At 38.5% G+C, this 23,742-nt stretch overlaps 3 protein-coding genes and 1 long non-coding RNA gene across 4 annotated transcripts in view; 3 read left to right on the top strand and 1 right to left on the bottom strand.

Moving 5' to 3' along the window:
* Nucleotides 1-23,742, top strand: part of LOC111328599 (uncharacterized) — a 197,905-nt gene that overhangs the window by 143,749 nt on the left and 30,414 nt on the right. The window lies entirely within an intron of this gene.
* On the top strand, nucleotides 12,579-14,716 carry LOC148724788 (uncharacterized). The gene is made up of 2 exons (XM_088731668.1): nucleotides 12,579-13,658; nucleotides 14,115-14,716. The coding sequence occupies exons 1-2, from the start codon at nucleotides 13,311-13,313 to the stop codon at nucleotides 14,517-14,519; spliced, it is 753 nt and encodes a 250-aa protein (XP_088587794.1). The 5' UTR covers nucleotides 12,579-13,310; the 3' UTR covers nucleotides 14,520-14,716.
* Nucleotides 16,131-20,790, bottom strand: LOC148724787 (uncharacterized). Its single transcript, XR_015991164.1, has 2 exons — nucleotides 20,254-20,790; nucleotides 16,131-16,762 (listed from the first exon to the last, which is right to left on the bottom strand). It is a non-coding gene; the product is annotated as an uncharacterized LOC148724787 (long non-coding RNA).
* Nucleotides 21,078-23,742, top strand: part of LOC111328570 (uncharacterized) — a 3,553-nt gene continuing 888 nt past the window's right edge. The window contains exons 1-3 of the mRNA XM_088730235.1: nucleotides 21,078-22,603; nucleotides 22,953-22,995; nucleotides 23,313-23,580. Coding sequence (XP_088586361.1) covers nucleotides 23,315-23,580 — 266 coding nt within the window. The 5' untranslated portion in view covers nucleotides 21,078-22,603; nucleotides 22,953-22,995; nucleotides 23,313-23,314. The remainder of the gene's footprint in view (nucleotides 22,604-22,952; nucleotides 22,996-23,312; nucleotides 23,581-23,742) is intronic.

The raw sequence follows: 23,742 nt of genomic DNA, 5'->3' as shown, positions 1-23,742 counted from the left end.
TTATAAAGTAAATGTTTTGCTAAAGGAATGAAGCTTTAAAAATGTAGTTTGAAATTAAAAATTGAACCATAGGTAGAACAATCAAGCAAAAGAGAAGGTTTTCTGTGTTATTCCATCTAAACACGACAGGGATTGGGAGAATTCGAGAAAGTTGTGCAAAGTCTCGACTGAACCTCGGGCTTTTTTTTTTATTGTTATTACTCACAATCCTTGGTGTTGAGATGAGGCTGTGTTAACACAGGAAAAAAAATCCTCTTTTGCTGTTATAAAATATTCCTGGAATATTACAGAAAGTGTGACCTCTTAGGAATGTTTGCATAATCTCGTCCAGACACACCTATCGGCCAATGAGAACACTCTTTTCATCTCAATATTTGATAAAGACGCACAATACAAAAGTCCAGACGACGCACCATTAAAGGGCCTCATAGGGGTTTAACCGTCCGCCGTCAGAAGACCTAATATTTAAAGGTCAGTTGTCAAAAAAGTAAATAAATTTTTACCGTCAACCGTCAAAATAGCAGTTCAATGCTTACCCTCGCGTGCTTTCAAGATGTTTCGGATCTCGCCACTTTCTCCATACTCGCTCCTTGCTGCGTGCAGTTGAAGATCTTGTAGGTCATTAAAAGATCTTAAACTGGTAAACCAGTTTCCAGCCTTCCATATGTACTCACTTTATAGCAATGTTTACTATGTTTTACTTAAACTGACAGTTTGAAAATATTCTCATTTTTTTTTTAAATTTTAATAGTTTTTGTTTGAAAACTAATCTGTTCTGGTCAGTGGCCACGCCACGCAGCACGCAACGTTATTCCAACCTTATGTAACGGCTGCCACGCTTTTGCCTGCTGTTAAGGTGGCTCGTACCGGTTTTCATCTTTTTGATGGTTTGTAACTTTGAAAGAATACAACAGAAAGACTGACCAAGGCCAGTTGAACACTTTTACGGGGTTGAATTACATAATCATTGGTTATCCAAAAATAAGTGTCATTTCGTCACTAGCAGTTTCCATGGCAACGCTTTCATAGGCTTATTCAGACGCATTTTTTAGCTTGTGGCTTAAATAATTCGAAAACTAACCCGGTGATCCCCTGATTTTTTTCAGTGATTGCTTTTGGCACTTGAAAAGGAAAATACACAAAGATTTTTAAAAAATTCTACGGAGCGGAATTTCAGAAAATCTACAAAAAGGGCAATTTTCACACATCGCAAATTTCCTTCCGTAGAATTTTCTAGTTTTTTTCTGATGATTCCTTTCGACGTTATTATCATATTGGAACAATAAAAAGAAGGGGTCACCGGACTTGTTTTCATGCAATAGCTTTCGTGAGTTTAGCAATTTCCACGCGCGTTCTCGCGCATTTAAAAATCTGGATTCTATAAGATCGACATTTGCTCATGATCTGTTTTAGCTACCGCTGACAACTGCGTGTGCTCGCGCGAGCACCTACGATCTGATGTTTACAGACGTTTACTGCTAAGAAAATCATTAAACAGCCGTCAAAGACAGCCTCCCGAGCTCATCTTAAAAATCCTACACATGACTTCTGGCTATATCATATTATTTCCTTGAAGTTTCAAAGTCTTCTTCCACTTCAGGTAGATTATCCTTCACTTGAGTTCTTCTTTTTTCGCCGTCACAAGATTTCATATCGGTTAAATATATTTCTTTTAAATGTGAAGTGAAGCAACCTTTACTTCTCCGAAAATCGTCTTCGTTATCTTAGTTTCTATCTCCTGCATTCAAAGTGGCCGCTCAACACATCAAATACAAGCTCTTAAGAAAACTTCTCACAAAAGTTGAAAAATTTCCACGCGCCGCCATCTTTGTTTTGAATTTTCATCTTTTGATCTGGCGCTTCTTTCTCCTGTTTCTCTCGCGCGCGTCACGCAAGAGTAACCTGTTTCCCACGCGAGGAAACTGGTACGAGCCACCTCAAGAAGACGTTAACAAACTTGTGCGCGCGCGACTCGCGTGCGCGTGCTTTGAGGTTACGAAGTAATCTCGTAAGCAAATCACGCGGACCCTTTTTAATGTTGATGTGTGCGATTTTTAGAGAAGAGTAGTTGAAGTTTTTTTTAGTTTATCGTTTGGTTGTTGTCGTTTGTTAGAGTAAGTGTCTGTTTGGATTTCCCGTTTCGCTTCCGAATACCTAACTTATATTGAAGTTCGTTTTGGTTCAATTCTTACAAGCAGGACTGTTATGTAAGTGCTAATGTTCCTTTCCTTGTGCTTTTAAATAGTTTTTTTGTGAGTTGGTTTGAGTTTTTAGCTAGCTATGCATCTTGCCTTTATATCGGAATGTTTGGAATGTTGGTTTGTCTATTCGCATTTAGCTTAGCTTCTTCCTTATAAATTCATATTTCAGTTTACGATAAGTACTTGGATACCACGACTACGTTAAATAAAACGATTCAAGGCTTGTCCGTAATCAATCAATCAATCAATCAATCAATCAATCAATCAAAGTTTATTGTCTAACGTGAGGCATGGTTGCCCAATTGCCCGAGCCAGAGGCTCATGTATAAAACGGTAGACTATAAATGAACTATAATTAAAGGTATATTATTAGAAGTACTTAAAACTTTATAGGTAAAAATATATAGGTTTAGAGTACGAGTGATAATTGTAAAATTGTAGGTGATTAATATTGATAGTTAGAAGAGTCTAAACATTATGTTCGGTGAAAGATATTGCAGTAGATGAATATGAATAAGAATGACAATGTATGTGTACGTACAATAAAAGTCAACTACATGTATTACATTTACAGATTGGTCCTAGAGTACCAAAATCGAAATTCTTAAGTTTACTACAAAAATCGCTAAGCGTAGATGCTGTTTTAATTTCTCTAGGTAAACTGTTCCAAAGGTGACTTGCTTTATATGTAAAGGAATTATGATACGATCTATTATTATACCCTGGTTGCACTAGATTTACACCTTTATTCCTTAAACTATATCTAGATTCCCGCAATTAAAAAAAGTTTTTAATATATTCCGAACCGTTCCATTTCATACATTTAAAAAGTAAAACCAAAGAAGTATAAAATCGCCTATGTTCTAGAGTTTTCATGTTGCTTTTAGCTAAGATTGTATTGTAATCAACATTATTGCCGAGATTAAGCAAAGTTTTGAGTGCGTACTTATTGACTGACTCAAGTTTAGAGCTCAGTGTTTTATTTATTCCAAGCAATAGCGGACTACAGTACTCCAGGTGAGGAAGTATGTAAGCCCTGTAGAGTGATAGGGAGACATCTGCAGGTATAAGTTTTTTGAGTCTCCTAAGGGCTCCAATCTTGGCATAAACCTTTTTTATGACACTCTGAATGTGATCAGCAAATGTTAACTTGTCGTCAATTGTGACCCCAAGGATTTTGAGTGAGTTAGATAACTCGACTCTAGAGTCACCAATGATAAATTGAGGGTCGTAAGCAATATCTCCGATCATCATAGCTTGGGACTTTATGTTGTTGATCATAAGATAATTACGAGAAAGCCAAGACAGGAGGATGTCAATATCATGGTTCAGGAAAATTTCCAAGAAAGTGATATCGTGATGAGATCGATAAGTTGTCGTATCATCGGCATATAGACGCAAGGAAGCGATCTGGCCAGCAAAGTTTAAGTCATTCATATATATATTAAAAAATAAGGGACCAAGAAGACTACCTTGAGGCACACCACATTGAACGGGAAGCCAATCAGAGAATTTGCAATTAAATTTAACTCTTTGCTGTCCTTCGGTTAAGTATGACTGGACGAATCTGAGGGCGTCATCATTCAGACCATAAGCACGCAGCTTGGCTAGGAGTAAACTGTGACACACAGAATCAAAAGCTTTGGAAAGGTCAATGGCAATAGTGCCAGTGACTTTCTTAGAATCCAGGGCTAGTCTCCAGTCGTCCACCATTTTTAGAAGAGCAGTGCAACATGAGTGCCCACTTAAGAATCCAGACATATTGAGAGAGAAGTGGGTCTTGAAAGCATCATAGAGCTGATCATACATAACTTTCTCAAGAATCTTGGGAATGGTGTTCGGCAGCACATCAACAGGTGCTCTGAATGGTAGTTGTCAAAAGAGATCTTCGCCAGCTGAGAATACTATCACAGATGACGAGTATAAAGACATATAAAGAATAATAACAATGACAACTTGTAGAGATTTGACTTGCTCATTTGAAATATAACAAATTCAACTCACCTGGTCACTTGACATAATTTCATAGACGAAATTGCTTCTAAAGAAAGAACATATATTTTTAAACTGTTGTAGATGTAGATGTCACAGAAAAACAAAGGAACAAAGGTGATTGAACTCAAAAGCTCACCAGTCATCCATGGTTGCGCGAGAGAGAAGAGAAGGAATATCATATTGTGGAAGACTGGGACGAGTCATTGAACACGCAGGGGAATGAGCCGAACAAAATGGCGGAGGCAGTCAGTGGCAGCGAATGCAGAAGGGTATATATTCACAAGATAGCTAAGTAATCCGTCTTTTAACTTTTTTTTTTTTACTTTTTAGTCGGCTTTTTTCCTCCTTTCACTGCCACGGTAATGTTTGGAATATTAATAGTCAAAATTTCGCCATCACGAACAAAAAAACAACGGTAAGTCAAATCTCTATAGGTTGTCATTGTTATTATTGTCTTTTCATGGGGGGGTCTGTAAAGGGGGGCCCATAGAGGATCCGAGGACCGGTCCGCACAGGGTCCGTGAACCAGGTCCGTAGGGGGTCCATGGACTGGGGGTCAGTGTGTGTTTTCGGAACATCCGTGTTGTCCGCCATATTGGATTTCGATACCTGAATGCATTATTAGTGCGAGCAGGAAACTGGGAAAAAGTAGTCTTCGTAGGTGACTATCAGTACGAAATTGCGAAAATTAATGACCTGCGAGGTCAAAAGCGAAAGCAGTCAACCTTAGATCTTTTTTGTCAAGGAAAACGCAAATCAAATGAAGCCAAGTTTTTCTTGTTGTCTACTTATGTTCCGTTGACGGGGTGTGGACAAAAGGTGGCCTAGGTCATGGCCCTACCCTGTGGCCTACCCTATGGTCTACCGGCGGTCAGATTTTTAAAAGGATAGCATTGCTGAAAACCTTTCAACGTTTTCCTGAGTCCTGTCCTACCAACGACTTTCTTCTGCTGTTTTGGCGGCCACATTCCTATCAAAATTTCTAATAAACCTTCTGATAGAATAAGGACATCAAGGAATAGAAGCCGCTTAAACGCAACTTTTGGGCAAACATCATCCTATCAGCTCTCCTTTCAAATTAGTGCAATTCTGGCCCTTTTTTTGGAAAAGCAAGTAAAGTTTGCAAAATGTTACGACGGCGATGCATGCGTGTCCCGGGGTGCTCGTTGCAAATTCAATATACTCTACAACACTTAAAGAGGCACTTAAAAAATTGGCCTGGCACGTAATGTTTGCGTTTTCCTACCTGGATATGCTGTCCGATATAACGCCGTTCATTACATTTTTACACCAGCACTCCACTATATGTTACCAACTGACAGCCTGCATCGTAAAGCCGCCATTTTACATATCCTCTGCGACCACGCAATATTGGCCCCTCCTCTCCCCTCCCCCTTAACCTACCGTTAGGTTGGGTGCTGTGATATTTGCACTGTTTCGTTCCCTCGGAAGTTGAAAATCGTGTTACCGACCTCCTAGCATACCCTTTTCAGAGACAGATAATTGTACGCCGGCGTATTCGTTCGACTCTTACTGATTTTATTTTTATGTTCTTAAAAAACTGACCACCGGTAGGCCATAGGGTAGGCCATAGGGTAGGCCATAGGGTAGGCCATAGGGTAGGCCACAGAGTAGGCCATGGCCTAGGCCACGTTTTGTCCACACCCTCTGTGACGGAAAAACCGAAGATACTAGACCTTTGGACTGTTAGGCTTGTTCCCGTTACCGAGCGGATTAATTCCCGTTTACCGGTCTATTCCTTCAAGTATGTGCCAAGTTTACAAGTTGTCAAGTGGCAATATTTGCCAGGCTCATTAGCTCCAAAAAAACCACCAAAAAGATACAACAAATATCATTCCACTTTTTGTTCATATCGTTGAATTGTTGAAATGTCGTTTATTCTTTCTTTGAGTAATATGGCTTTCACAGTATAATTGCAGCTTAATTCATTCCACTAATGTCTGAGGCCCCGTCTACACGTATCAGGATATTTTTGAATCCGCAACTTTTTCTTTCCGGATACAGCTATCGTCCACACGTATCCGGCGAATTTGCAAGCAAATCCGGATATTTTTTAATCCGCTCTCCAGAGTGGAAATTTTTTAATTCGATAACATTTTGGATACGTGTGGACGGTCGAATCCGGATATTTTTTGATACGATGACCTCACAAAATTGGCGCCAATGTTTACCGCGCAGAGTTAAGTATGACCGCCGATCAAAGGCAAATAGTGATTTACGAAGCGATCTAAAATATTGCCATATTTACTCTGGCACGACTCCCAGTCAATGTTCTCCATAGATTTTGCGGCTTTGTACTATATTGTCACGTTCAATAACAGCTCTACCTCGTCGTCGCTCCATATGAATGATTCTGGCTTGTTCCCCTCATTCTTCTCAGCTTTCTTGCCTGATTTCGACATGTTTTTAACTGTTAGAATTGGCGCACGTAAACTGAAACATTGAATTTCCGCGGCTGCTAAATGCCGTAGCGCATGTTCCGTAACCAATATATATAGAGTCATCCTGGGTACTAGAGTGAATCTGGAGTGAATCCGGATACGTGTGGACGGGCGAATTCGATTTGAATACGCTGTGATCACATAACGTGTGGACGCGATTATTTTCGCATCCGGAAAGAAATAGTTGCGGATTCAAATATATCCGGATACGTGTGGACGGGGCCTGAGTTTCATGGCCCAAAATGCCAGGTAATGCGTTTTCTAGCGTTCCAGTTTTCAAAAATTTTCCGGGAAGCATGCCCCGGGCCCACCTAGAAACGATGGGCTGAGGTCCATCAAATGGGTCCTCCAAACCCACAACCGTCTTCTTTTCAAAAAACTCCGGCTACTTAAAAACTTAGAGAAAACCCTGAAAAAGTGACAAATTTTGAAAAGGAAAGTTGATTGTTTATTATGTTAACTATCAGTAGGGCATTGTTTGGTCTACAGTTGGTGGGTAAATGAACCATAGCTAAACCTTTTGCCAAGGAAAGACCAGCAGTCAGACCACAGGAACATATTTACTTTTTCGGTAGGAACAGAGTTAACAAACAGATTCTCAATTTGTGATTGACGTGTATTATATGAACGAATAGAAGATACTGGGTTAAAAACAATTAATAAAAAAAAGGGCTTAGTTTATGGTACCACTGATAAACAAAAGAGAGAATTTCAAGATGAATTATATCAGTGAATTTTAGGAGTCTGAGAGACTTCAGTAATGGCTCAGAATGAGATCTAGCGTCAGAAAAATTCATTATTCTGACAACTCGTTTTTGCAAACTCCTACATTGTAGTGTACAGTTTTAGTGAGTGACTCAAATCTATTCAATGCAATCAAGTCATTATCAGTATAAAGTAGAGGGCAAAATTACTTAATGCTGATTTACTGAAAGGCTGGTTTCTTCCTTTAGTATTGTCATACCACAATTAAAATTTAATTCAGCTGATTTGTGCGTCTAACTGTTCATTGACACTAACTGAACACTGAAATGGCAACAGAGCGTATTTTTTACCTCAATAGAAAAATGATATTTCCCTTTATGTTAAAAACAAGTAATTGCTTTTTTCGTTGTAAAATTAAGGATAAATAAATTCACTTGTGGTTTCAGAGGTTTCATAAATTTCCCATGTAACTGTTGTCACTGTGCGCCTCTGACTATTTCTGAAACGTCTGAAAACATGATATTTAAATCCTTAATTTTACTCCACCCAATACTTATTGTCATGGCTTAATAATAGTTTTCTTTGTAGGTGAGACAAGATATCTGTGCTTGGTAGACTGGAAAAAGTACTTGATACACCAAAAACAGCTGGCCTAAAACCATCCGCCCACAATACAACAATGCAGGTACATGAACATTATTTTTAAGAACTAGTCTCTGACAAACAATTCGGTAAATGATCCAATTTCAATCCCCCTTTTCCCTTTCGATTTTGCGTGCAGTTAGGCACTCAAGGGGGTGTACCATTTAAAAGCTTTAGCATTCTTGATAGTGATGGTTTTGAAAGAATGCTATGTTATGAGAAATGATGTCGATCAATTGATCAGAAGTAACTACAAACACATACCTCCAATCGTGTTAATATCAACCAAATAGCGATTGCCAGACCTTCCTTCATGAGAACTGGAGCAATCAAAAATGCTATAACGATGTACTGCTTTACTTCTCTGTCATTTGCAACATGTTATAGCTGGTTTTAGATACTCTCGTCCGCTGATTCACGCGAAAGAATGATTAACGTTGAAAAAACGTCGAACATCTGTCCTAAACATGTTCATTATTTACAATGCGATGCTGTATTTCTCCGTGAAGTTTTTATTGGTCGCTCCAAAGAGGACTTCCACCTTTACTTTTTATAACGACATTTAAACATGGTGCCCGCTTCTACCACAGCGCATAGGGGCTGCGCATCACGCCATGCTGGTGCGTGCTCGCGCGTGTGTGGAAAAACTAGTCTCCCGCATGATTACGCATTATTAGAAACTATCAGCCTTATTCATTTGAATTTAAAATCCTTCATGAATTTAAAAGCATTCCTTTTTGTGCAGCATGTTAATTGGTGCATCCCTACCCATACCGTGTTCCAAAATATTTACCCAACCAAGGTGAAAACATTATTTCTCCATTTTGCTTTAATGTATTAAACTGATGTACTTTAAAAAAATGGTGTCAGTGTTCACTTGTTGTGCTAAGCCTGGGTATAGTGCGTTAGTCAGTTGGTAGTATCAGAAATTGAACGAGTGAGTGAAGCAAACGAATGAGATTTCTGATAAAAAAAAGGAGGGCATAAATACTGTAAGGACAGACTTTCCATTGTGTTTTCTGTTGATTCCACGAGCAGACTTTACCATTTAGCTTTGGCTTCTTTAGGTCATTCAATAAGAGAAGTTTAGCTCTTTGTATTTCTATCTCATTGAGTTTTTCATTTAAGGAGCCTTTTTAGCCCAGTAGCATAAATTCTGCGTGAAAAATACTCCAGTGCAGTTTGTCCATGGGGTGATTTGACCACATTCATTTACTTGTCTTTAGGGAAATTACTAATTAGAGAGCATTCGGAAGTCATCAGTCCTTTAGCCCTTCATTATGAGCGCTTCAGGTCGAGCTTTTCTCTGCCACGGGAAGACTTGAGACGAGTTAGGAGAGGTCTAAGCAGGTACGTTACCATGCCACCTCAGTTGTAAGATGAATTGTTTGCGAGCCATTAGAAAACGTGGATAGAAGTAAGGCAAACGTAGCGAGAAAATATTTCGAGACTGAAGCTTTATTCATGGAAGGGCTCTGTTTGGTTAGAAGCGCAAAATATATGAATGTCTTGCGTTTATGAGACGCGTGCATTAAACTCAACATATGTTTGAATCGTTTATTAGATTGATATCATATTTTTCCCTGGAACGTATACGTCTCAAGTTGGCCATGCAACGGGTACGTATTAGGGTCAGTTGGATTATAATTGTATACTTTATGTAATGTTTAGTCAAAGTTCTAAATCAGATCTTTTTGGGAAATGCATTCTCATGTATCTACTCATCGCGTTGTCTCTCTTCAAGATAGTTGCTGTTCAGATGAATGTATTCTTGAATTCACGAAGATGTCGTTCAGATTATCATTTGTAGTTAGCTTCAGATAGCTTTGGCCTTATCAATGGGGTCATTGTGGTGTTTCAATCATGGGGCTAATTAAGATTATTTTCCAAGTAGTAAACTATTAGTAGGTTTTATTATGTTTACTGTGAATGATATTTCACATCTGTTAACATATGTTAGTTGGATGCTACACGCAAAGTGTCTTGAATTCAGGTTAATGTGGCTTAGACAGAAGTCCTGTTATCAGGGTCACAACGTTGTTCCATTTGCGGCACCTCTATCTACCTGGAATTATTAATACACACGGTGTACTAGTTAGTGAACTGTAGTACAAGGCGATACTCCTCAGTTGTCTAGGTGAATGGAGTTTTGTCAAGGTTTCGACTTTTAATTTACTGAAGGTAGAGAACTATTCCACTGACTTCAAGTTAGGGAAATTCAATGATGAATTTATGACATCCTGTTGTGAAGTCAGGATGACTTTTTAAGCCCATTGTTTTTCCTAAGCTAATACACCGGAGAGCACTCGAAAGTCATCATTCCTTTAGCCCTTCATTATGAGCGCTGCAGATCAAGCGTTTCTCTGCCGCGGGAAGACTTGAGACGAGTCGGGAGAGGTCTGAGGGGGTACGTTACAGTGCCACCCCAGTCGTAAGAGGAGATGCTTGCGAACCACTAGTTAACCTGGATAGAAGAAAGGCAAACGAGGCCAAAAAAAATTTTGAGACTGATGCTTTATTCAAGGAAGGGTTACATTGTTTAGAAGCGCAAAATATATGAATGTCTTGAGTTTATGAGACGCGTGCATTAGATTCACCATGCTTGAATCGTTGTTCATGAAATTTACGGCTAGAAAATTAATTGGGGATGTGTTAAAAAATTTTGATAAGTGAAAGATTCTTAACCAAAATCATCTATTTAATAGTACCTTTTGGAAATTAACACCTATATTTTGATATGATGGTCACCGTTTCAAAAAGCAATCCAAGTTCAGTTTTCATTTTTCAGCCATAAAACGTATCGGGTTTGTCGCTCGAAGAGTCAGATAGCGCTCACTCGTGGAGCTCCCGCGGCGCATCGGCTTCATTCCAATAGTTCCCGCAGCACGCTAACATTAATTTTTTTTGAATGAATTTTTTTTTTGACTCGCGCAATGGACTTGGCCGAAAAGAAGGTACTACTGGTGGTCTAATTTTTTGTCTTTTTTTGGATTTTTGAAGGTCGAAGAATTGTTCCGCTTCACGTTCATGCCATCGGAACGTATTAAGTTCAATTATATCGTAGTTGTATTTTTCATGTAAAGTTTAGTCAAAGTTCTAAATCAGACCTTTTATAGCAGTTCATAGTTGTGTGGCATATCCTATAAACTCGGTGCTGTACATCTTAAGACGTCATTGGCATGGTGTGTAAAGATTATTGTTGCTGCTTTTCTTGAAAAGACATGTGGAAAACTCAGTATTTTGTTAGGGTTATCGTAATTATTTTTCATTTAAGGTGTCCTGTTCGCCCAGTGGCATAAATTCTCCGCACAAAATACTCCTTGTATTCTCTTGCCACGAAGACCTGCTGAGTGCAGTTTGCTCATGGGGACATTTGACTGCATTCATGTACTTTTCTCTAAAGGAAATGCATCCTCACGCATATTCTTATTGTGTTTTCTTTCTTTAAGATAGTTGCTGTTCAGATGAATGCATTCTTGAATTCACGAAGATGTCATTCTCGTACATGTGTTCAGATTATCATTCGTAGTTAGCTTTAAAAGGGAGACGTTATATCCTTATCAGTAGGGTCATTGTGTTGTTTCATTTATGGGGCTAATTAAGATTATTTTCCAAGTATCAAACTCTATAAAAAGAATAGTCGGTTGAAGCCGGGGTAGATTTACGGATTTGAATTTAGATTAATTTTAGGCCGTAGAGGATAATGGTTGAGCTTCAAATATTGCTCTGTCTTATTCTGTTGTTATTTTTAAGAGGCATTGCTTTCTTACTTGAAGTAGTAGCTTTTCAAATCCACTCTTTCTTCAGAATCTGCTATTGCGAAGCTGCATTAACTTTAGTTTCTAAGTGAAACTGTTGAGCTCATGAGTGTTTTTAATTATTTTTCCAGGGCGAAGAAGAAGGGCTGGAAAAAGAGGAGCGGCTTAGTTCTAGGAGAAAGTTCGAAGCTGATGCCAGGGTATGTTTGGTTGCTCCTCGGAAGAAATTTAATTTTGTAGTAGGAATTTCGCATTTTCTAATCAACCATATTTATCCTCAATATTGAACATAAACAGGTTAGTCAAATGGAATAACGTAGGGAAATTTTAGGAAATGAGCTTCATGTCATGTGCATTTTGTACACACTGCAGTATTTATATGAAATTACTACCTGAACTTCCGTAATCTTCTTCATTATATCGCAGATGTGTTATTAAGAATGTTTCTTTGCTTGCAGCCCCTTGGCTGAATTTAAAATACTTTATAAATTTAAAAGCATTTCTTTTTGTACAGCATGTTAATTGGTGCATCCCTACCCGTGCTGTGTTCCAGAGTATTTACCTTACCAAGCTGAAAGCGTAATTTCTCTCTTTGCATTTATGTATATATTTTTTGGTGTCTGTGTTTACTCGTTGTGCTAAGCCTGGGCATGATGCTGAGAGGGTTACATACTAAGAATGATAATGTGTAGCTTAAGTGCATCGAATGATAATTTTATTATTTGACCGATTTTATTCCCATTTTAGGACACTAAATTATCACTTGAAAGAGATGTAGATATACAGGTATGTTTGGAAGTTAGGAAGCTATTTTCTTGTAAACGTTTTCATTCAATAATTTAAAAAATCCGCATTAGGAGCGGGATGGTGTGAGTCAACTTGAATTCACTTGACTTGAAGTCACTTTGAATTCATCTACAAGTTACACTTGGTGTAGGATGTGTAATGATTGAATGATAAAAATATTAATGATATTCAAAACACTTACTGTGCAAGAAAAAAAATCATAGATGTACATGCGTCAACTTGAACTGAGACGGTATCACAATTTAAGTCTGGCAGCTCATACTTGACTGAAAAACAGAAAAACACTTTGAACTAGAAAACATTTAGCGAATACATGTTGTAAGGGTGACAATTAATAAATTACAGAGGGTTTAGTGAACTTTAAGCTCATAAGTGAAAGGGGAAAGATGATTTTCGTCTTGTAGCGAACGTGGAACATAGAAAAATAAACTAAAAATTCTGAGGTTCGACTCCTCATTGGAACTTTTCTTTTTTTCTCGAATTTGATAAAATGGAAAATCGTCTCTACAATTAAGGGTTAATGCTTTAGTTTCCTTCGCCTTCTCATTTGCGTTTTTCACTTTTCCCACCCTTATCCTTTTACCTTACCCTACTTGAACCTCCTTTCCTTTCTGCAAAGGCCACAGAGTCCTATAAATAGAACCATTGCTAAAAAACGATAAAATACTTTTACACTTCGCTTCCTGTATCCATGATGTACTTTTTTCTCTTCTCATAGCTGAGAGGAAAGAAGACCGGTGATGCATTATGGTGAATCTTCCATAATGCATCACGATTTTATACCTCTCAGCCAACGTATGAACAGACTGACATTAACGGCTGCAGACAATGCCAAACAAGGTCACTGCGTAGTTGTTGAAATATCAAACACTCACCCTGGGGGTGCTACTAGCCTTATTTATGGGAGAAAGATCAATGAAGAAGGATCCGGTGTAGGTGAACCTTATCAACTGGTGCCGAAAGATCTCATAGGTACGTGGGAGGATGAGGAGGTGAAAGCAGAAAATGTTCAAGTTGGTTCAATTGTCAAGTACGTTCAAGTGGGAGATGAATTTGTCTTTCAAGGGAACACGAAACGTCCGCGACAGGTGAGCAGGCGGCTTTCTCTAATTATGTTTTACTTCGATTTGGAATACCTCGCTGTCTAGAAACTTATCCCAAGAAAGAGGTTGTGAAACATTAGAACTGTTCGCACTTAGAAATACGTATAATTTCATATAGGGCAGAATTGATCATGGAGTCAATTTTTTTTTAAATAATGCGCATCAGGTTCTCAAAAGTCTGATTTGGCCACGGGACTTGAAGGATTCTGATAATTTTTAATGATATTTTTGGGGTACTTTCTGATTTTTTTGTTGCATTTTTGGTTTTTGTTATCGATGTTGTCGTTGTTGTTGTTAGTTAGTGTTAGGTTTTGTTTTTTTTTTGTTTTTTTGTTTTTTGTTTTGCAAAAATCCTGCCGGGATTCTTAAGACGTTCACATTTAAAAGTTTTGTTATAGAATTAACCACTTCGAGGGCACTTAAAAATGCATTTGTTTGCAGAATGTGAACAAGATTCTTCAGGACCTACGCTGTGCTGCTGGTTCCTGCAGAGACACTGAAGATGCCTTTTCTTACGTAGAAATCTCCTCTGAAAGGATTCACGAAGACTATGCATCTGATGAGATCTTATGCCTTATCAGCCTTAAATGTAGCGGGATCCAAAATGAATCAATGGCATTCCTATCCAAGCTTGTAGAACTCTTGAACCTCAAACTTAATTGCAGAGAACATTGTATGCTTTATCCATCTCCCGGTGCTTTGCAACTGATTGACAGGGAAGACACCGACGATGTTGTTGATGTCGCTGGTGTGAAGATTGGAGAACCACTTCTGATTACGGGAGATGACGGTTCAAGTAAATCGCATTTCCAAGCTATTTCCAAGGGCCTCATTCCGAGTAAGTAAATTTAACTTCTTATCATCCTGTTTTTGCTCGAATTAGCGCCCAGGCCCCTCTTTAAAATTTCGGCTAAAAGTAGGGGTACTCATTGGAAGGAGGGCACTTAATAGAGGGGGCGCTTATGCAGAAACTGTCAACCTATACTGGCCCCGCTATAGTTAAACCTTAAAAATTTCTAAATAAAATGGCAACAGAAACAGTTTTCCTTTGTTTCCTTACTATTTAAGAAAGTGTGGGAAGAAGCTGAGTGTGGCGTTTATTTGAGCGTGAGCAGTTATTCGGGGAAATTCGGTATGCAACTTTGAAGCTAAATAATCACAATATCCTCTTCACCCTTCTGGGCATAAGGCTATACAAAAATAATGATATAATTTTCTTAATATTTGCCACGGGGATTAACTTTAGTGTCCCAGATCATAAATACAAAAGGAGCCTGTTTTCCTCCTGACGAGGTATATCTAAAGATGGACAAAAGTTCTGACCAAAAAGCCTCATCCACACCAACGAAAAATACTTCGGTGGCTTAAGGACCTTTTATCAGAAAAAGAAACTAAATTGGGTTTGACGCGGAAGCAAAAAGCTCTGTTTCGACATCAGTATACTTAGGTGCACTATTCTGTACTTTCATTGCTAAGAAGCGACAGTTACCAAAAAATGTCTTAAATACATGTCATGCAAATGTGCACGAAAGTTGACTGACTCTTCAAGAGGTCGTTTTCAGATTCATTTTAATAACTGAGCATGAATTTACTCCCCGGTATTTTTTGCATCACGTGTGCTATCAAATTGTTTCAGGAAAGGCTTATGTCTACAAGTTGTGATAGCTGATATTAATTACGTTTGACAGTTGGGTCTGAAGCATTTCTCTCCCCCCCCCCCCTCCCTCCTCTCCCGAGTGTAATGGAGAACTTGTGATATATAGGAAAACTGTAAAGATGATGTGCCAAGAAAAAAATGTTCTGGCAGGCCGAACATCAGAAGTTTCATTGCGACATGTTATAGGAAAATTCATAACTTGACGATGTGGAATCATGATTTAGCGCCGAACTTCCTCGTCAGGAAATGGATTTTCCTTGAATCGCGTAATTCAATAACAATATGGGAAAAAAAAACCAGCATTGATATATTTGTTTTTCATTTTTGAGCGAGAAAAAAGTTTATTATCTGTATCATGATGTATAAATGCCTCAATGAAGACACTTGCGTATCTATCACAGAGGTTCAGGAAACGCTTCCAGATCCATAACCGAATTACAAGGAAACGTAACGGCTTGGACTTGATCAAATATCGCCTCGCCACAGGGCAACGATCCTTCAGCTTTCGTGGAGCCAAGGCATGGAACGAGCTTCCAAAATCCATTAGAGACGCTGCTTCGTTCAATGATTTTAAAAAGAATTTAATTAAAGTATTTTAAGGAATTTTAAGATTTCATCCTTCCCATTGCATATCAATGTTTAGCTTTCATTATCATATTCTAGTTTTATGTTCACGTTGGTACTATAGCTATTGTAAGCAATTAATTTATGATTATTTTCAACCTTGTGGCTGAAAATCCCCTATGGGGCAGCTTCAATAAACGTATGTATTACAGAAATAAGATACAACGTGCACGGAGTGTCTGTAAAAAAATAAGTGCTATTGGTAATTTGAATATTAAACTATACAATGTCTATCTTATGTCTGATTCATCAAATTATGAAAATTTTTAAAACCATAACGAAAATAGGACACTAGGTTACAAGGTGTAAATAAGAATTAAGAGCTTGTGATAAATTGAATTTTGAACTATAAAATGTTATTGATTTTGCCTCAACTACTCAACCGGGCACACAGAGTTGATATCTGGACACGTTGGCCAGCCAAGCCATTGTACCATTTATTTAACACTAAGTTGTTATGCTTACTTAAGTCTTTTACGATTGAAGGAAACTAAATGCACCAAAGCCGGTCACGATAACACCTAAAATCTAACAGGTGGAAAAAATGGGGAACGTATACATACCCCCAGCCAAGGGAGTGGTTCCACCCTCGAGGTTTTAGGTTATCCTATGAATGACATTTTATACACAGTTACCAAAGGTAGTATGCAAGTACAACCCTAAATTCAAACGAAAACGAAACCGCACAACTAAACACGGCGATTGCTGACCGCAGAATGTCTCGCCTTACTAACGACCTCTAATCACAAACCGCAATCCCATAACTCTCCGCGCACCTCGCATCCGCCTCCAGTACTCTGATACGTGCCTGCAAAATATCAATTTATGCTAATTAAAATTATCACAAATTACATTTTCTGCTGCATGTTGCAAAAGTTGTTTCTATGGCTTAAGTTGTTCCAGAGTTGGCAGGTAGTAACTGCGAACGTCCCACACCCTTCGATCACCTTATTAACTCTTTACACCCTAATTTCAGCATTTATATTCCCCACACTGTTCTCTATACATTTCCTTGGGTGTCAACAAGAAGAATTTCTTTAACAATCAAGAGCTTTTTTAGTTGGTGATCATTTCCTTTATTCTCCTGACCTTAATGTGTGATTCAGGGGTGATATTGTAAGGAGAAATTAGACGCTGGTCGCTCTTAGAGGTCAAAGGGTTAAATCTCGGGCAAATAGAATTAATATTATTTTATCTGGTTGCACGACTATGACGATGACTGTCGAGTCTTCAATATATAGGGGAACTTCACCCTTAATGCGTTTGTGCGCCACGATGCGTTTTTAACACCACACAACATTTAGCTATTTTGGCTTCTTCATGAAAAGGAAGCCGGTGGCATTGCAGACTATTAAAAAGTTTAGCACCAGACGCCTGACCATCAGCGTCGACAATTACCCTTACTACTCTTTCTGTAGCTTAAAAAAGCGGCTTAGATCCACATTATCACAACTAGTTCAGATTGTGCGAACATGATGCAAAGCAGATCTTATCATTGTGTTAGAAAACGATAGTCTTTGTCTCGTGGGCAGGTAAGATCTTATCTTAATTTTTCAGTATCCCGATTCGTTGAAGCAGCTTTTTACAAAGTTTCTCACAGAGTACAGCGTCATTTGCAATACCTAATAGTTTAACACTGGAAACGAGTTCGAGGTTAGTTCCATTAATAGTTAAATCATTGAATCCTGACCGTAACGATTCCCCTTTGAAATATTATTCTAAAACTATACAGGTCGTCATTTATGCAAAAACATTTCGTGATTCGACCAACTTGTTGGAAGGCTGCCACGTCAACTTCCAAAGTCTTGCGAAGATGCAGGGGCATAGCCAGGATTTTTCAAGGGGGGGAAGGGGTTACAGAGGCTACTCACCATTTACACCGCTGCTCTCTCGCGTGTATCAGCGGGCTCAGTCGTATTATCGCGGCATGAAGGCCCATATTAACTAAATACAAGAGCCATTGACGAAATTACTTTACAAAAAAAAAAATTTTAAAAAGTGGGTTTTTCAACAATGGCTTTTACGGCCAAGATATTACCATGGCGTTTTCACCACCTAAATATTGTAGGTTGTTTTCTCTAAAGAAGGCCCACCAAGAGGGGTTCACGGGCACCCCAGGACCCCCCCTGGCTACGCCCTTGAGATGTAATGCCTTCTGATTTGGTAAAAGGCCTGACCACGTGAACGTTTGAAAGTTTTGTACGCTTTCAGAAGGCTTTCTGTGAAGTCGACTCTGCCATTCATATCCTAAAGCTAAAGGCGATCAGATGTTAGCTGTGAGGTTGAGCTGCAAAAGGCAAAATACTAGGGCTTGTTGCAGTTGACTCGAATATCTTTGAATAAAGTGTTTTGGGGACTCTATCTAGGGATTCATGTTTCAAGCGGAAGCATTTGTCGATATCTCAGGAGTGATGAAGTATGATATACATACCCTAACTTGAAACTTTGTTCGTGAGCTCAACACTGCGATCGAACCGAATTATGAAGTCCCGTTTGCGCAAAAGCTACAGCCTTTCACCTTTCAAATTCTCAAAGATCCTTCTTATAAAGCGCTATGAAACTTCACGAACACAAACGAAAACTTCCGCACCTTAATTAGACTATGAAGATACCGCTCTCTGTGATGGCAGCCTGATCCTCTGATTTGACTAATATATTATGACTTGTCGTATCGCGGATATTGAATAATAAAGTATTACTTTAAAAATTTAAAAATTATTACTTTAAAAATTGTAAGATACAGCCACGATAAAATTCGAGAGGAAATGAAGGTTACGCATTGTATATACAATACATAACGCACTGTTATGTATTGTATTTTCAACAACAGTTGAAGAAATTCAATCTCTCTGTGCGAAAGTCGGAGATATTTGTTCCATTTTTTCTTTCTCGTGCCTTTGGTAATAAGCATGTATTAATATTGGGTGATTTTGAATAATAAGAAACAAAATTTCAGTTTCTGACTTCCCACTTGTTTAGGGTTTTCGCGAAAGCTGGCGGGAAAATTAGGTCACATGACCGAATGGTGACCGCGACTGAGGAGAAGGGGCGGCTAGCGGGGCCAACTTTGCAGTCGTGTAACAAAACAAAAAAAAATGCCCTCGTTTTCAGGCGCGTGTAATTTTTCCATATATATTATTTTGATAGTTGAAGTTATCTCGTCATTGATATTTGAGGGGAAACACTTGCCAGTGATGGAAATAGCCTTGATTTTGCCCTCATAAATGGGTTTGTACGGAAAAACTTTACAAATAACCTGGAGTGGTGTTTTCCAGCGTTTTAAGGGATAATTCTGCTTTTTTTTTTATTTGAAGCTGTGAAACAATCTGTCTTTATAGCTATTTTTAAGACAGACCACGCTTAAATATTAACAGAAACCATTCTTAAAAATGAAATTCAAGTGACGGTAAAATAGTTCTTTGGGCAATGTGTTCTAGTAAATCGCGTACGAGCTTCCTTAAAAAATGGGGTCAACAAATAATCTCTCCGACTTTGTTCCCTTAAGTTGTTGGTTGGAAACTGCACGTGTTTTAACGTTTTTCATCTTCCTTTAGGGGGTTCAACCGAACAACAAACCCCCCCCTTCCCCCGCTGGGTCCAGATTTCTATAGTTTATTTTGCATTTAATTATTTGATAAAAGAAAACGATGGAACGAAAGTTTGACGTCACAAATCACATGTACGTCGTTAAAATAGAAATACTCTTTTAGTTTTCAATAGGTCGTGAATAACCAGCGGCGGAACTCACGGAAAATTAGTAAGAAAAGAGAATTCCGATACATTCCAGTGATTTTGGATCTTTATCTACGGGAATGTCAATAAGGACGTTTATAACATTATTATCCGGGCGGCTTTCCATCTCATTATCAAATGCGACATGCCACGAGGCAAGCATTCCTTGTGCATTTGGGCGAATTTTTCAAGAAGAGGGAAAAAAAGGCGTCATCTTTTGTTTCTTGCAAATCCAGTTTTTGATCCCTAAAACCGTACTCCCCGCGTTTCTATCAAGCAAGTTGTCTTTGGAGAGTGTGTGAAGTTATATTGTGGTAGCTACCTTCTTAGAACTTCCGCAGTTTAAGTGAAAATTTTCAATCTCTCTCATCAAACAATCAATTTTTACTTCTATGGTCAGCGGATCCTATTTTCAACACAGGCAGCCCAAGCTCACCACTAGAAAAGCGGACGTGACTCTTAACGTGTTGCGCAACGTTTTATATTTATAAAGGTTTGTATGAGATGTTATCGGTTTGCCTTGAAAGAGAGAAAAATATGTCTTGTTTTGAATTAAAATGGGCTTACCTTATTGCTTTGTTGTTTTCTTCGTTGATTCCGAGCGTCTCAGGCCATTTTGAAGCGTTTTCGGCGAGTTAGCGCTATGCTGGTGTTCAACTGGTAAAAGAAAGACAAGGCCGGAAACCTATTTTAGAAGGGTCCGTCCCCCGAAGCGAATTATTCCGCCAAAAAATTACCACCAGTCTCGATTCCTCCAGAAACTCAAAGCAGAGATGTTGCAGTTTCATTTCCATTCACTCGATTCCCAATTCCTCCCACAGATCTTTCACTAGCGATGCTTTTATCTCCAGATCGATCGGCTTTTCAATTTCGAATTTGGCTGCTTGAAACATTTGCGGGCCCATTGGCCGATCGCGCAGTATGTTGGGTAACAAAAATAAGCCCGGCGAGGGTAGCCAGCGACCTGCAGTCGACAAACAAACCAGTTAGCTCCCCTGGTCCCCTCGAGAGGTTTTGTCAAGACAGCATTGTTTTGATCGACCAATCAACATCGAATGGAAATGTGTGATCAAAACAATACGGTCTTGACAAAACCATGCGGTTTTAATCGATGCTTAAACCTCTCGTGATAGGAGATTGTCACGTCTACTTCTTTTGTCATGCGAAGGTGTAATGCCTCCTGATTGGGTAAAGGGTCTTACCACGTGAATGTTCAAAAGTTTTGTACGCTTTCAGAGGGCTTTTGCGAAGCTGACTTCGAGTATACGACTTATTTTTGCACTAATGGGTCCGTGGCCGGGGGCGCCTGAAAAACAAAAAAAACGACTTATTTATGTCCTAGAGCTGCAATTCATTAGATGTTAGCTGTTGAGGTGAAGCTGAGCTACAAAAGGCAAAATACCAAGGTTTTCTAGTTGACTCAAAAGCTTTGAGTAGATATAACTTTATAGGTTATACGGTGTTGGAGGCTCTTTCTAATGATTTCAGTCATGAATATGTTTCAAAAGGATCGATGTATATAATTAGATCTTGATCGTAATCATTTTTGTTTTCATGTGCTCAGCATTGCGATCTGCCAGATTGTTTGGTCCTGTTAACGAAAATCTATTATCTTTTACTTATCAAGTTCTCAGAGATTATAAATTGCCGTGAAATTTTACGATCACAAACGAAAACCTCCGCTTCTTAATTAGACGTATAAAACTACCGCTCATGCATGGCGGTCGCAGCATGATCATCTGATTTGAATGATATATACTATAAGTTATAACCAATCGTTTCGCGGATATTGAATTATAAAGTCTTTCTCGTTGCTGTACTACTGAGGTGCTCTAAAATTCGACAGGAAGTAAAGGTTCCGTGTTGTACGTACGTATGTATGTTCAACAACAGTTAACGAAGTTCAAGCTCTCTGCGCAAATGTACGGAGTTATTTGTGCCATTTTCTTTTTTTTTTCTTTTTTCGTGTCCTTGGTAGTGAGCATGTATTTATATTGGGTGATTTTAAGCAACTGGAAGCAAAGTGCTATCTCCCTTGTCTTTTCTATGGCAAATTCTACTTGTTTGACTTTGAGGTCCACGCGAAAGCTGGCGGGAAAATAACAACAACAACAAATTATTGATTTACAACAATTACAATTTGAGAAATGCCTACCCACAATTAGATAAAAACTAGTCGAGGCGGTAGGTATAATTAAGTTGGGCTTATCACTGGTACTTACAAAGATTTCGAATTGGCAGCAGTTCAGATTACACTAAGAAAACAGTAGTTCAAATTACGATAAATGATAATTCAAGATTACAATAGTAAATGAATGTAATGATAATAATAACAGGAAAATAGAAAGAGACTTGAATATACTGGTCGTAGCTAGAGGATTTGATGGCGTTTACAAATTTTTAATTAGGTCACATGATCGAATGCGACTGTACGCGACTTACGTTGGTTGTGTTATGTAAGGATCACTGAACGTGTGGAGGTTTTATTCTCCTCTCGCAACCGTTCTTTGTCTCGGGAGGAGGGAGACACAGGGATCCCGAGACATAGAACGGCTGCGAGAGGAGATTAGTGAGGTCCTTGAGGGAGCCCAACTTCAATTTGCTTCTTTGTACAAGATCCTGTGGGAAATTTTGCATAGGATTGTTAAAAGAGCAGATATAGAGATTATTGCTGCAATAGAGGGATGGTCAGAGATGGCGTAAAGTCAAAGCTTGTTCTCTTGCTTTCGCAAGTATGACTGCACCTAAATCATGGACACGTAACTCACTTAGTTGGTTACAAAGCTGGCTAAACTTTGTAGCAGCCGTGTGAGAGGGAAGAAAGACATCATGCCTTTTGGCATGTCTACTAGACAGTTTTTCGATGCGCTAAACGTGATGTGTTTAGAAGCTGGAATTTGTAAGCTAAGAGAAATAAGTAAGTTTAGATCAAGCTTGTGGTAACAGCTGGATTTATTCAAAGTGCATAACAAAGTTTGCATGTTCTTTCTTTCAATTTTTAGATATTTGATGACAAAAATTTCAGTTGTTTAACAAAAATACAAAATCAGAGAAAAATAAGAAATGCAAAATTATATTGAATGAAAGAAATAACTGTAAAAGTGGTGGCCTAAACGGCGAAGGCTTACTAGTAACCCACCACCACAGGAAAATTATTAAGGATTATTTATAAAGTAGAATATATTAACTAACTTATCTTAGAAAAAGTACATAAATGTAGTGTAATATAACAGAAACTTTGATACTGATACTTCAAATTGTTTTAGAGCGTAAACCATCATACACTTGTGAACCACCTTTGAAAGACAGGTATGGAAAATGTTTGCAAATTTATGCCTTGTAAGCCCAATTGTAATCAGAGAATTTAAAATTTCATCTTCTACTTTCTTGCAGCTCGTCTGTACTTTTTCCCTAGCCTTATAATTTCCACCCTCTCTTCAGGTCCTTTGTCACCCTAGCCTCTTTACCAACCTAATGCCTACAACAGCCTATCAAAAATTAAGATTGATTTTGGGCTGGTTGACGTGCTGTGAAAGTTTTCGAGTGTGAAATCAAAAGATAGGTTTCGTTGTTGAATATTGTTTACACCATTTACTTATTCACTTTGAATTTTTTGTTTCACTAAGAAATGGCATCCAGCTGTGATGAACCTCCCGTTAGAAGAAAGAGGAAGGCCCCTGATGAAGTAATAACAAAGAATGTTGTGGTTTTGAGAAGTAGTCAAGTTTGTGAAATGGATGGAGTTGTCCTCATGCCAAACACCACTCTCAAGATATCTGACATAAAGAAAAATGGACAATCTGGAAAATTATCATTTACGAAGAGTACGTCATCAACCGAAATGGAAAGGAGCCTGCAGCAAACTTTTCCTTTTCTTGCTGAATCTAACTCAAGGTAAATTTTAAGTAGAATAAAAAATAACCCATGATTTTAGAGTTAAGGCTGATGTGTCATGTATCAGGGGTCTAAGTGAGTTGTTAGGCTAAGATTTTTCTTTTTTTTTTCTGTGGAAGCAATATTTAGTATAGATTACTACAAGGCCTTATTAATTTTTAT

Source organism: Stylophora pistillata, chromosome 8 (assembly GCF_964205215.1).
Source record: "Stylophora pistillata chromosome 8, jaStyPist1.2, whole genome shotgun sequence".
Classification (NCBI taxonomy): domain Eukaryota; kingdom Metazoa; phylum Cnidaria; class Anthozoa; order Scleractinia; family Pocilloporidae; genus Stylophora; species Stylophora pistillata.
Note: the sequence above shows the minus strand (reverse complement) of the source record. Positions and strands in the feature narration are given on the sequence as shown.

Bases quoted from the DNA above. Each gene is read 5' to 3' on its own strand.
- LOC148724788 (XM_088731668.1), top strand. From the start codon at position 13,311: ATGCATTATGGTGAATCTTCCATAATGCATCACGATTTTATACCTCTC. The intron at 13,659-14,114 runs GTGAGCAGGCGG...ATTTGTTTGCAG, and splicing joins ACACGAAACGTCCGCGACAG to AATGTGAACAAGATTCTTCA.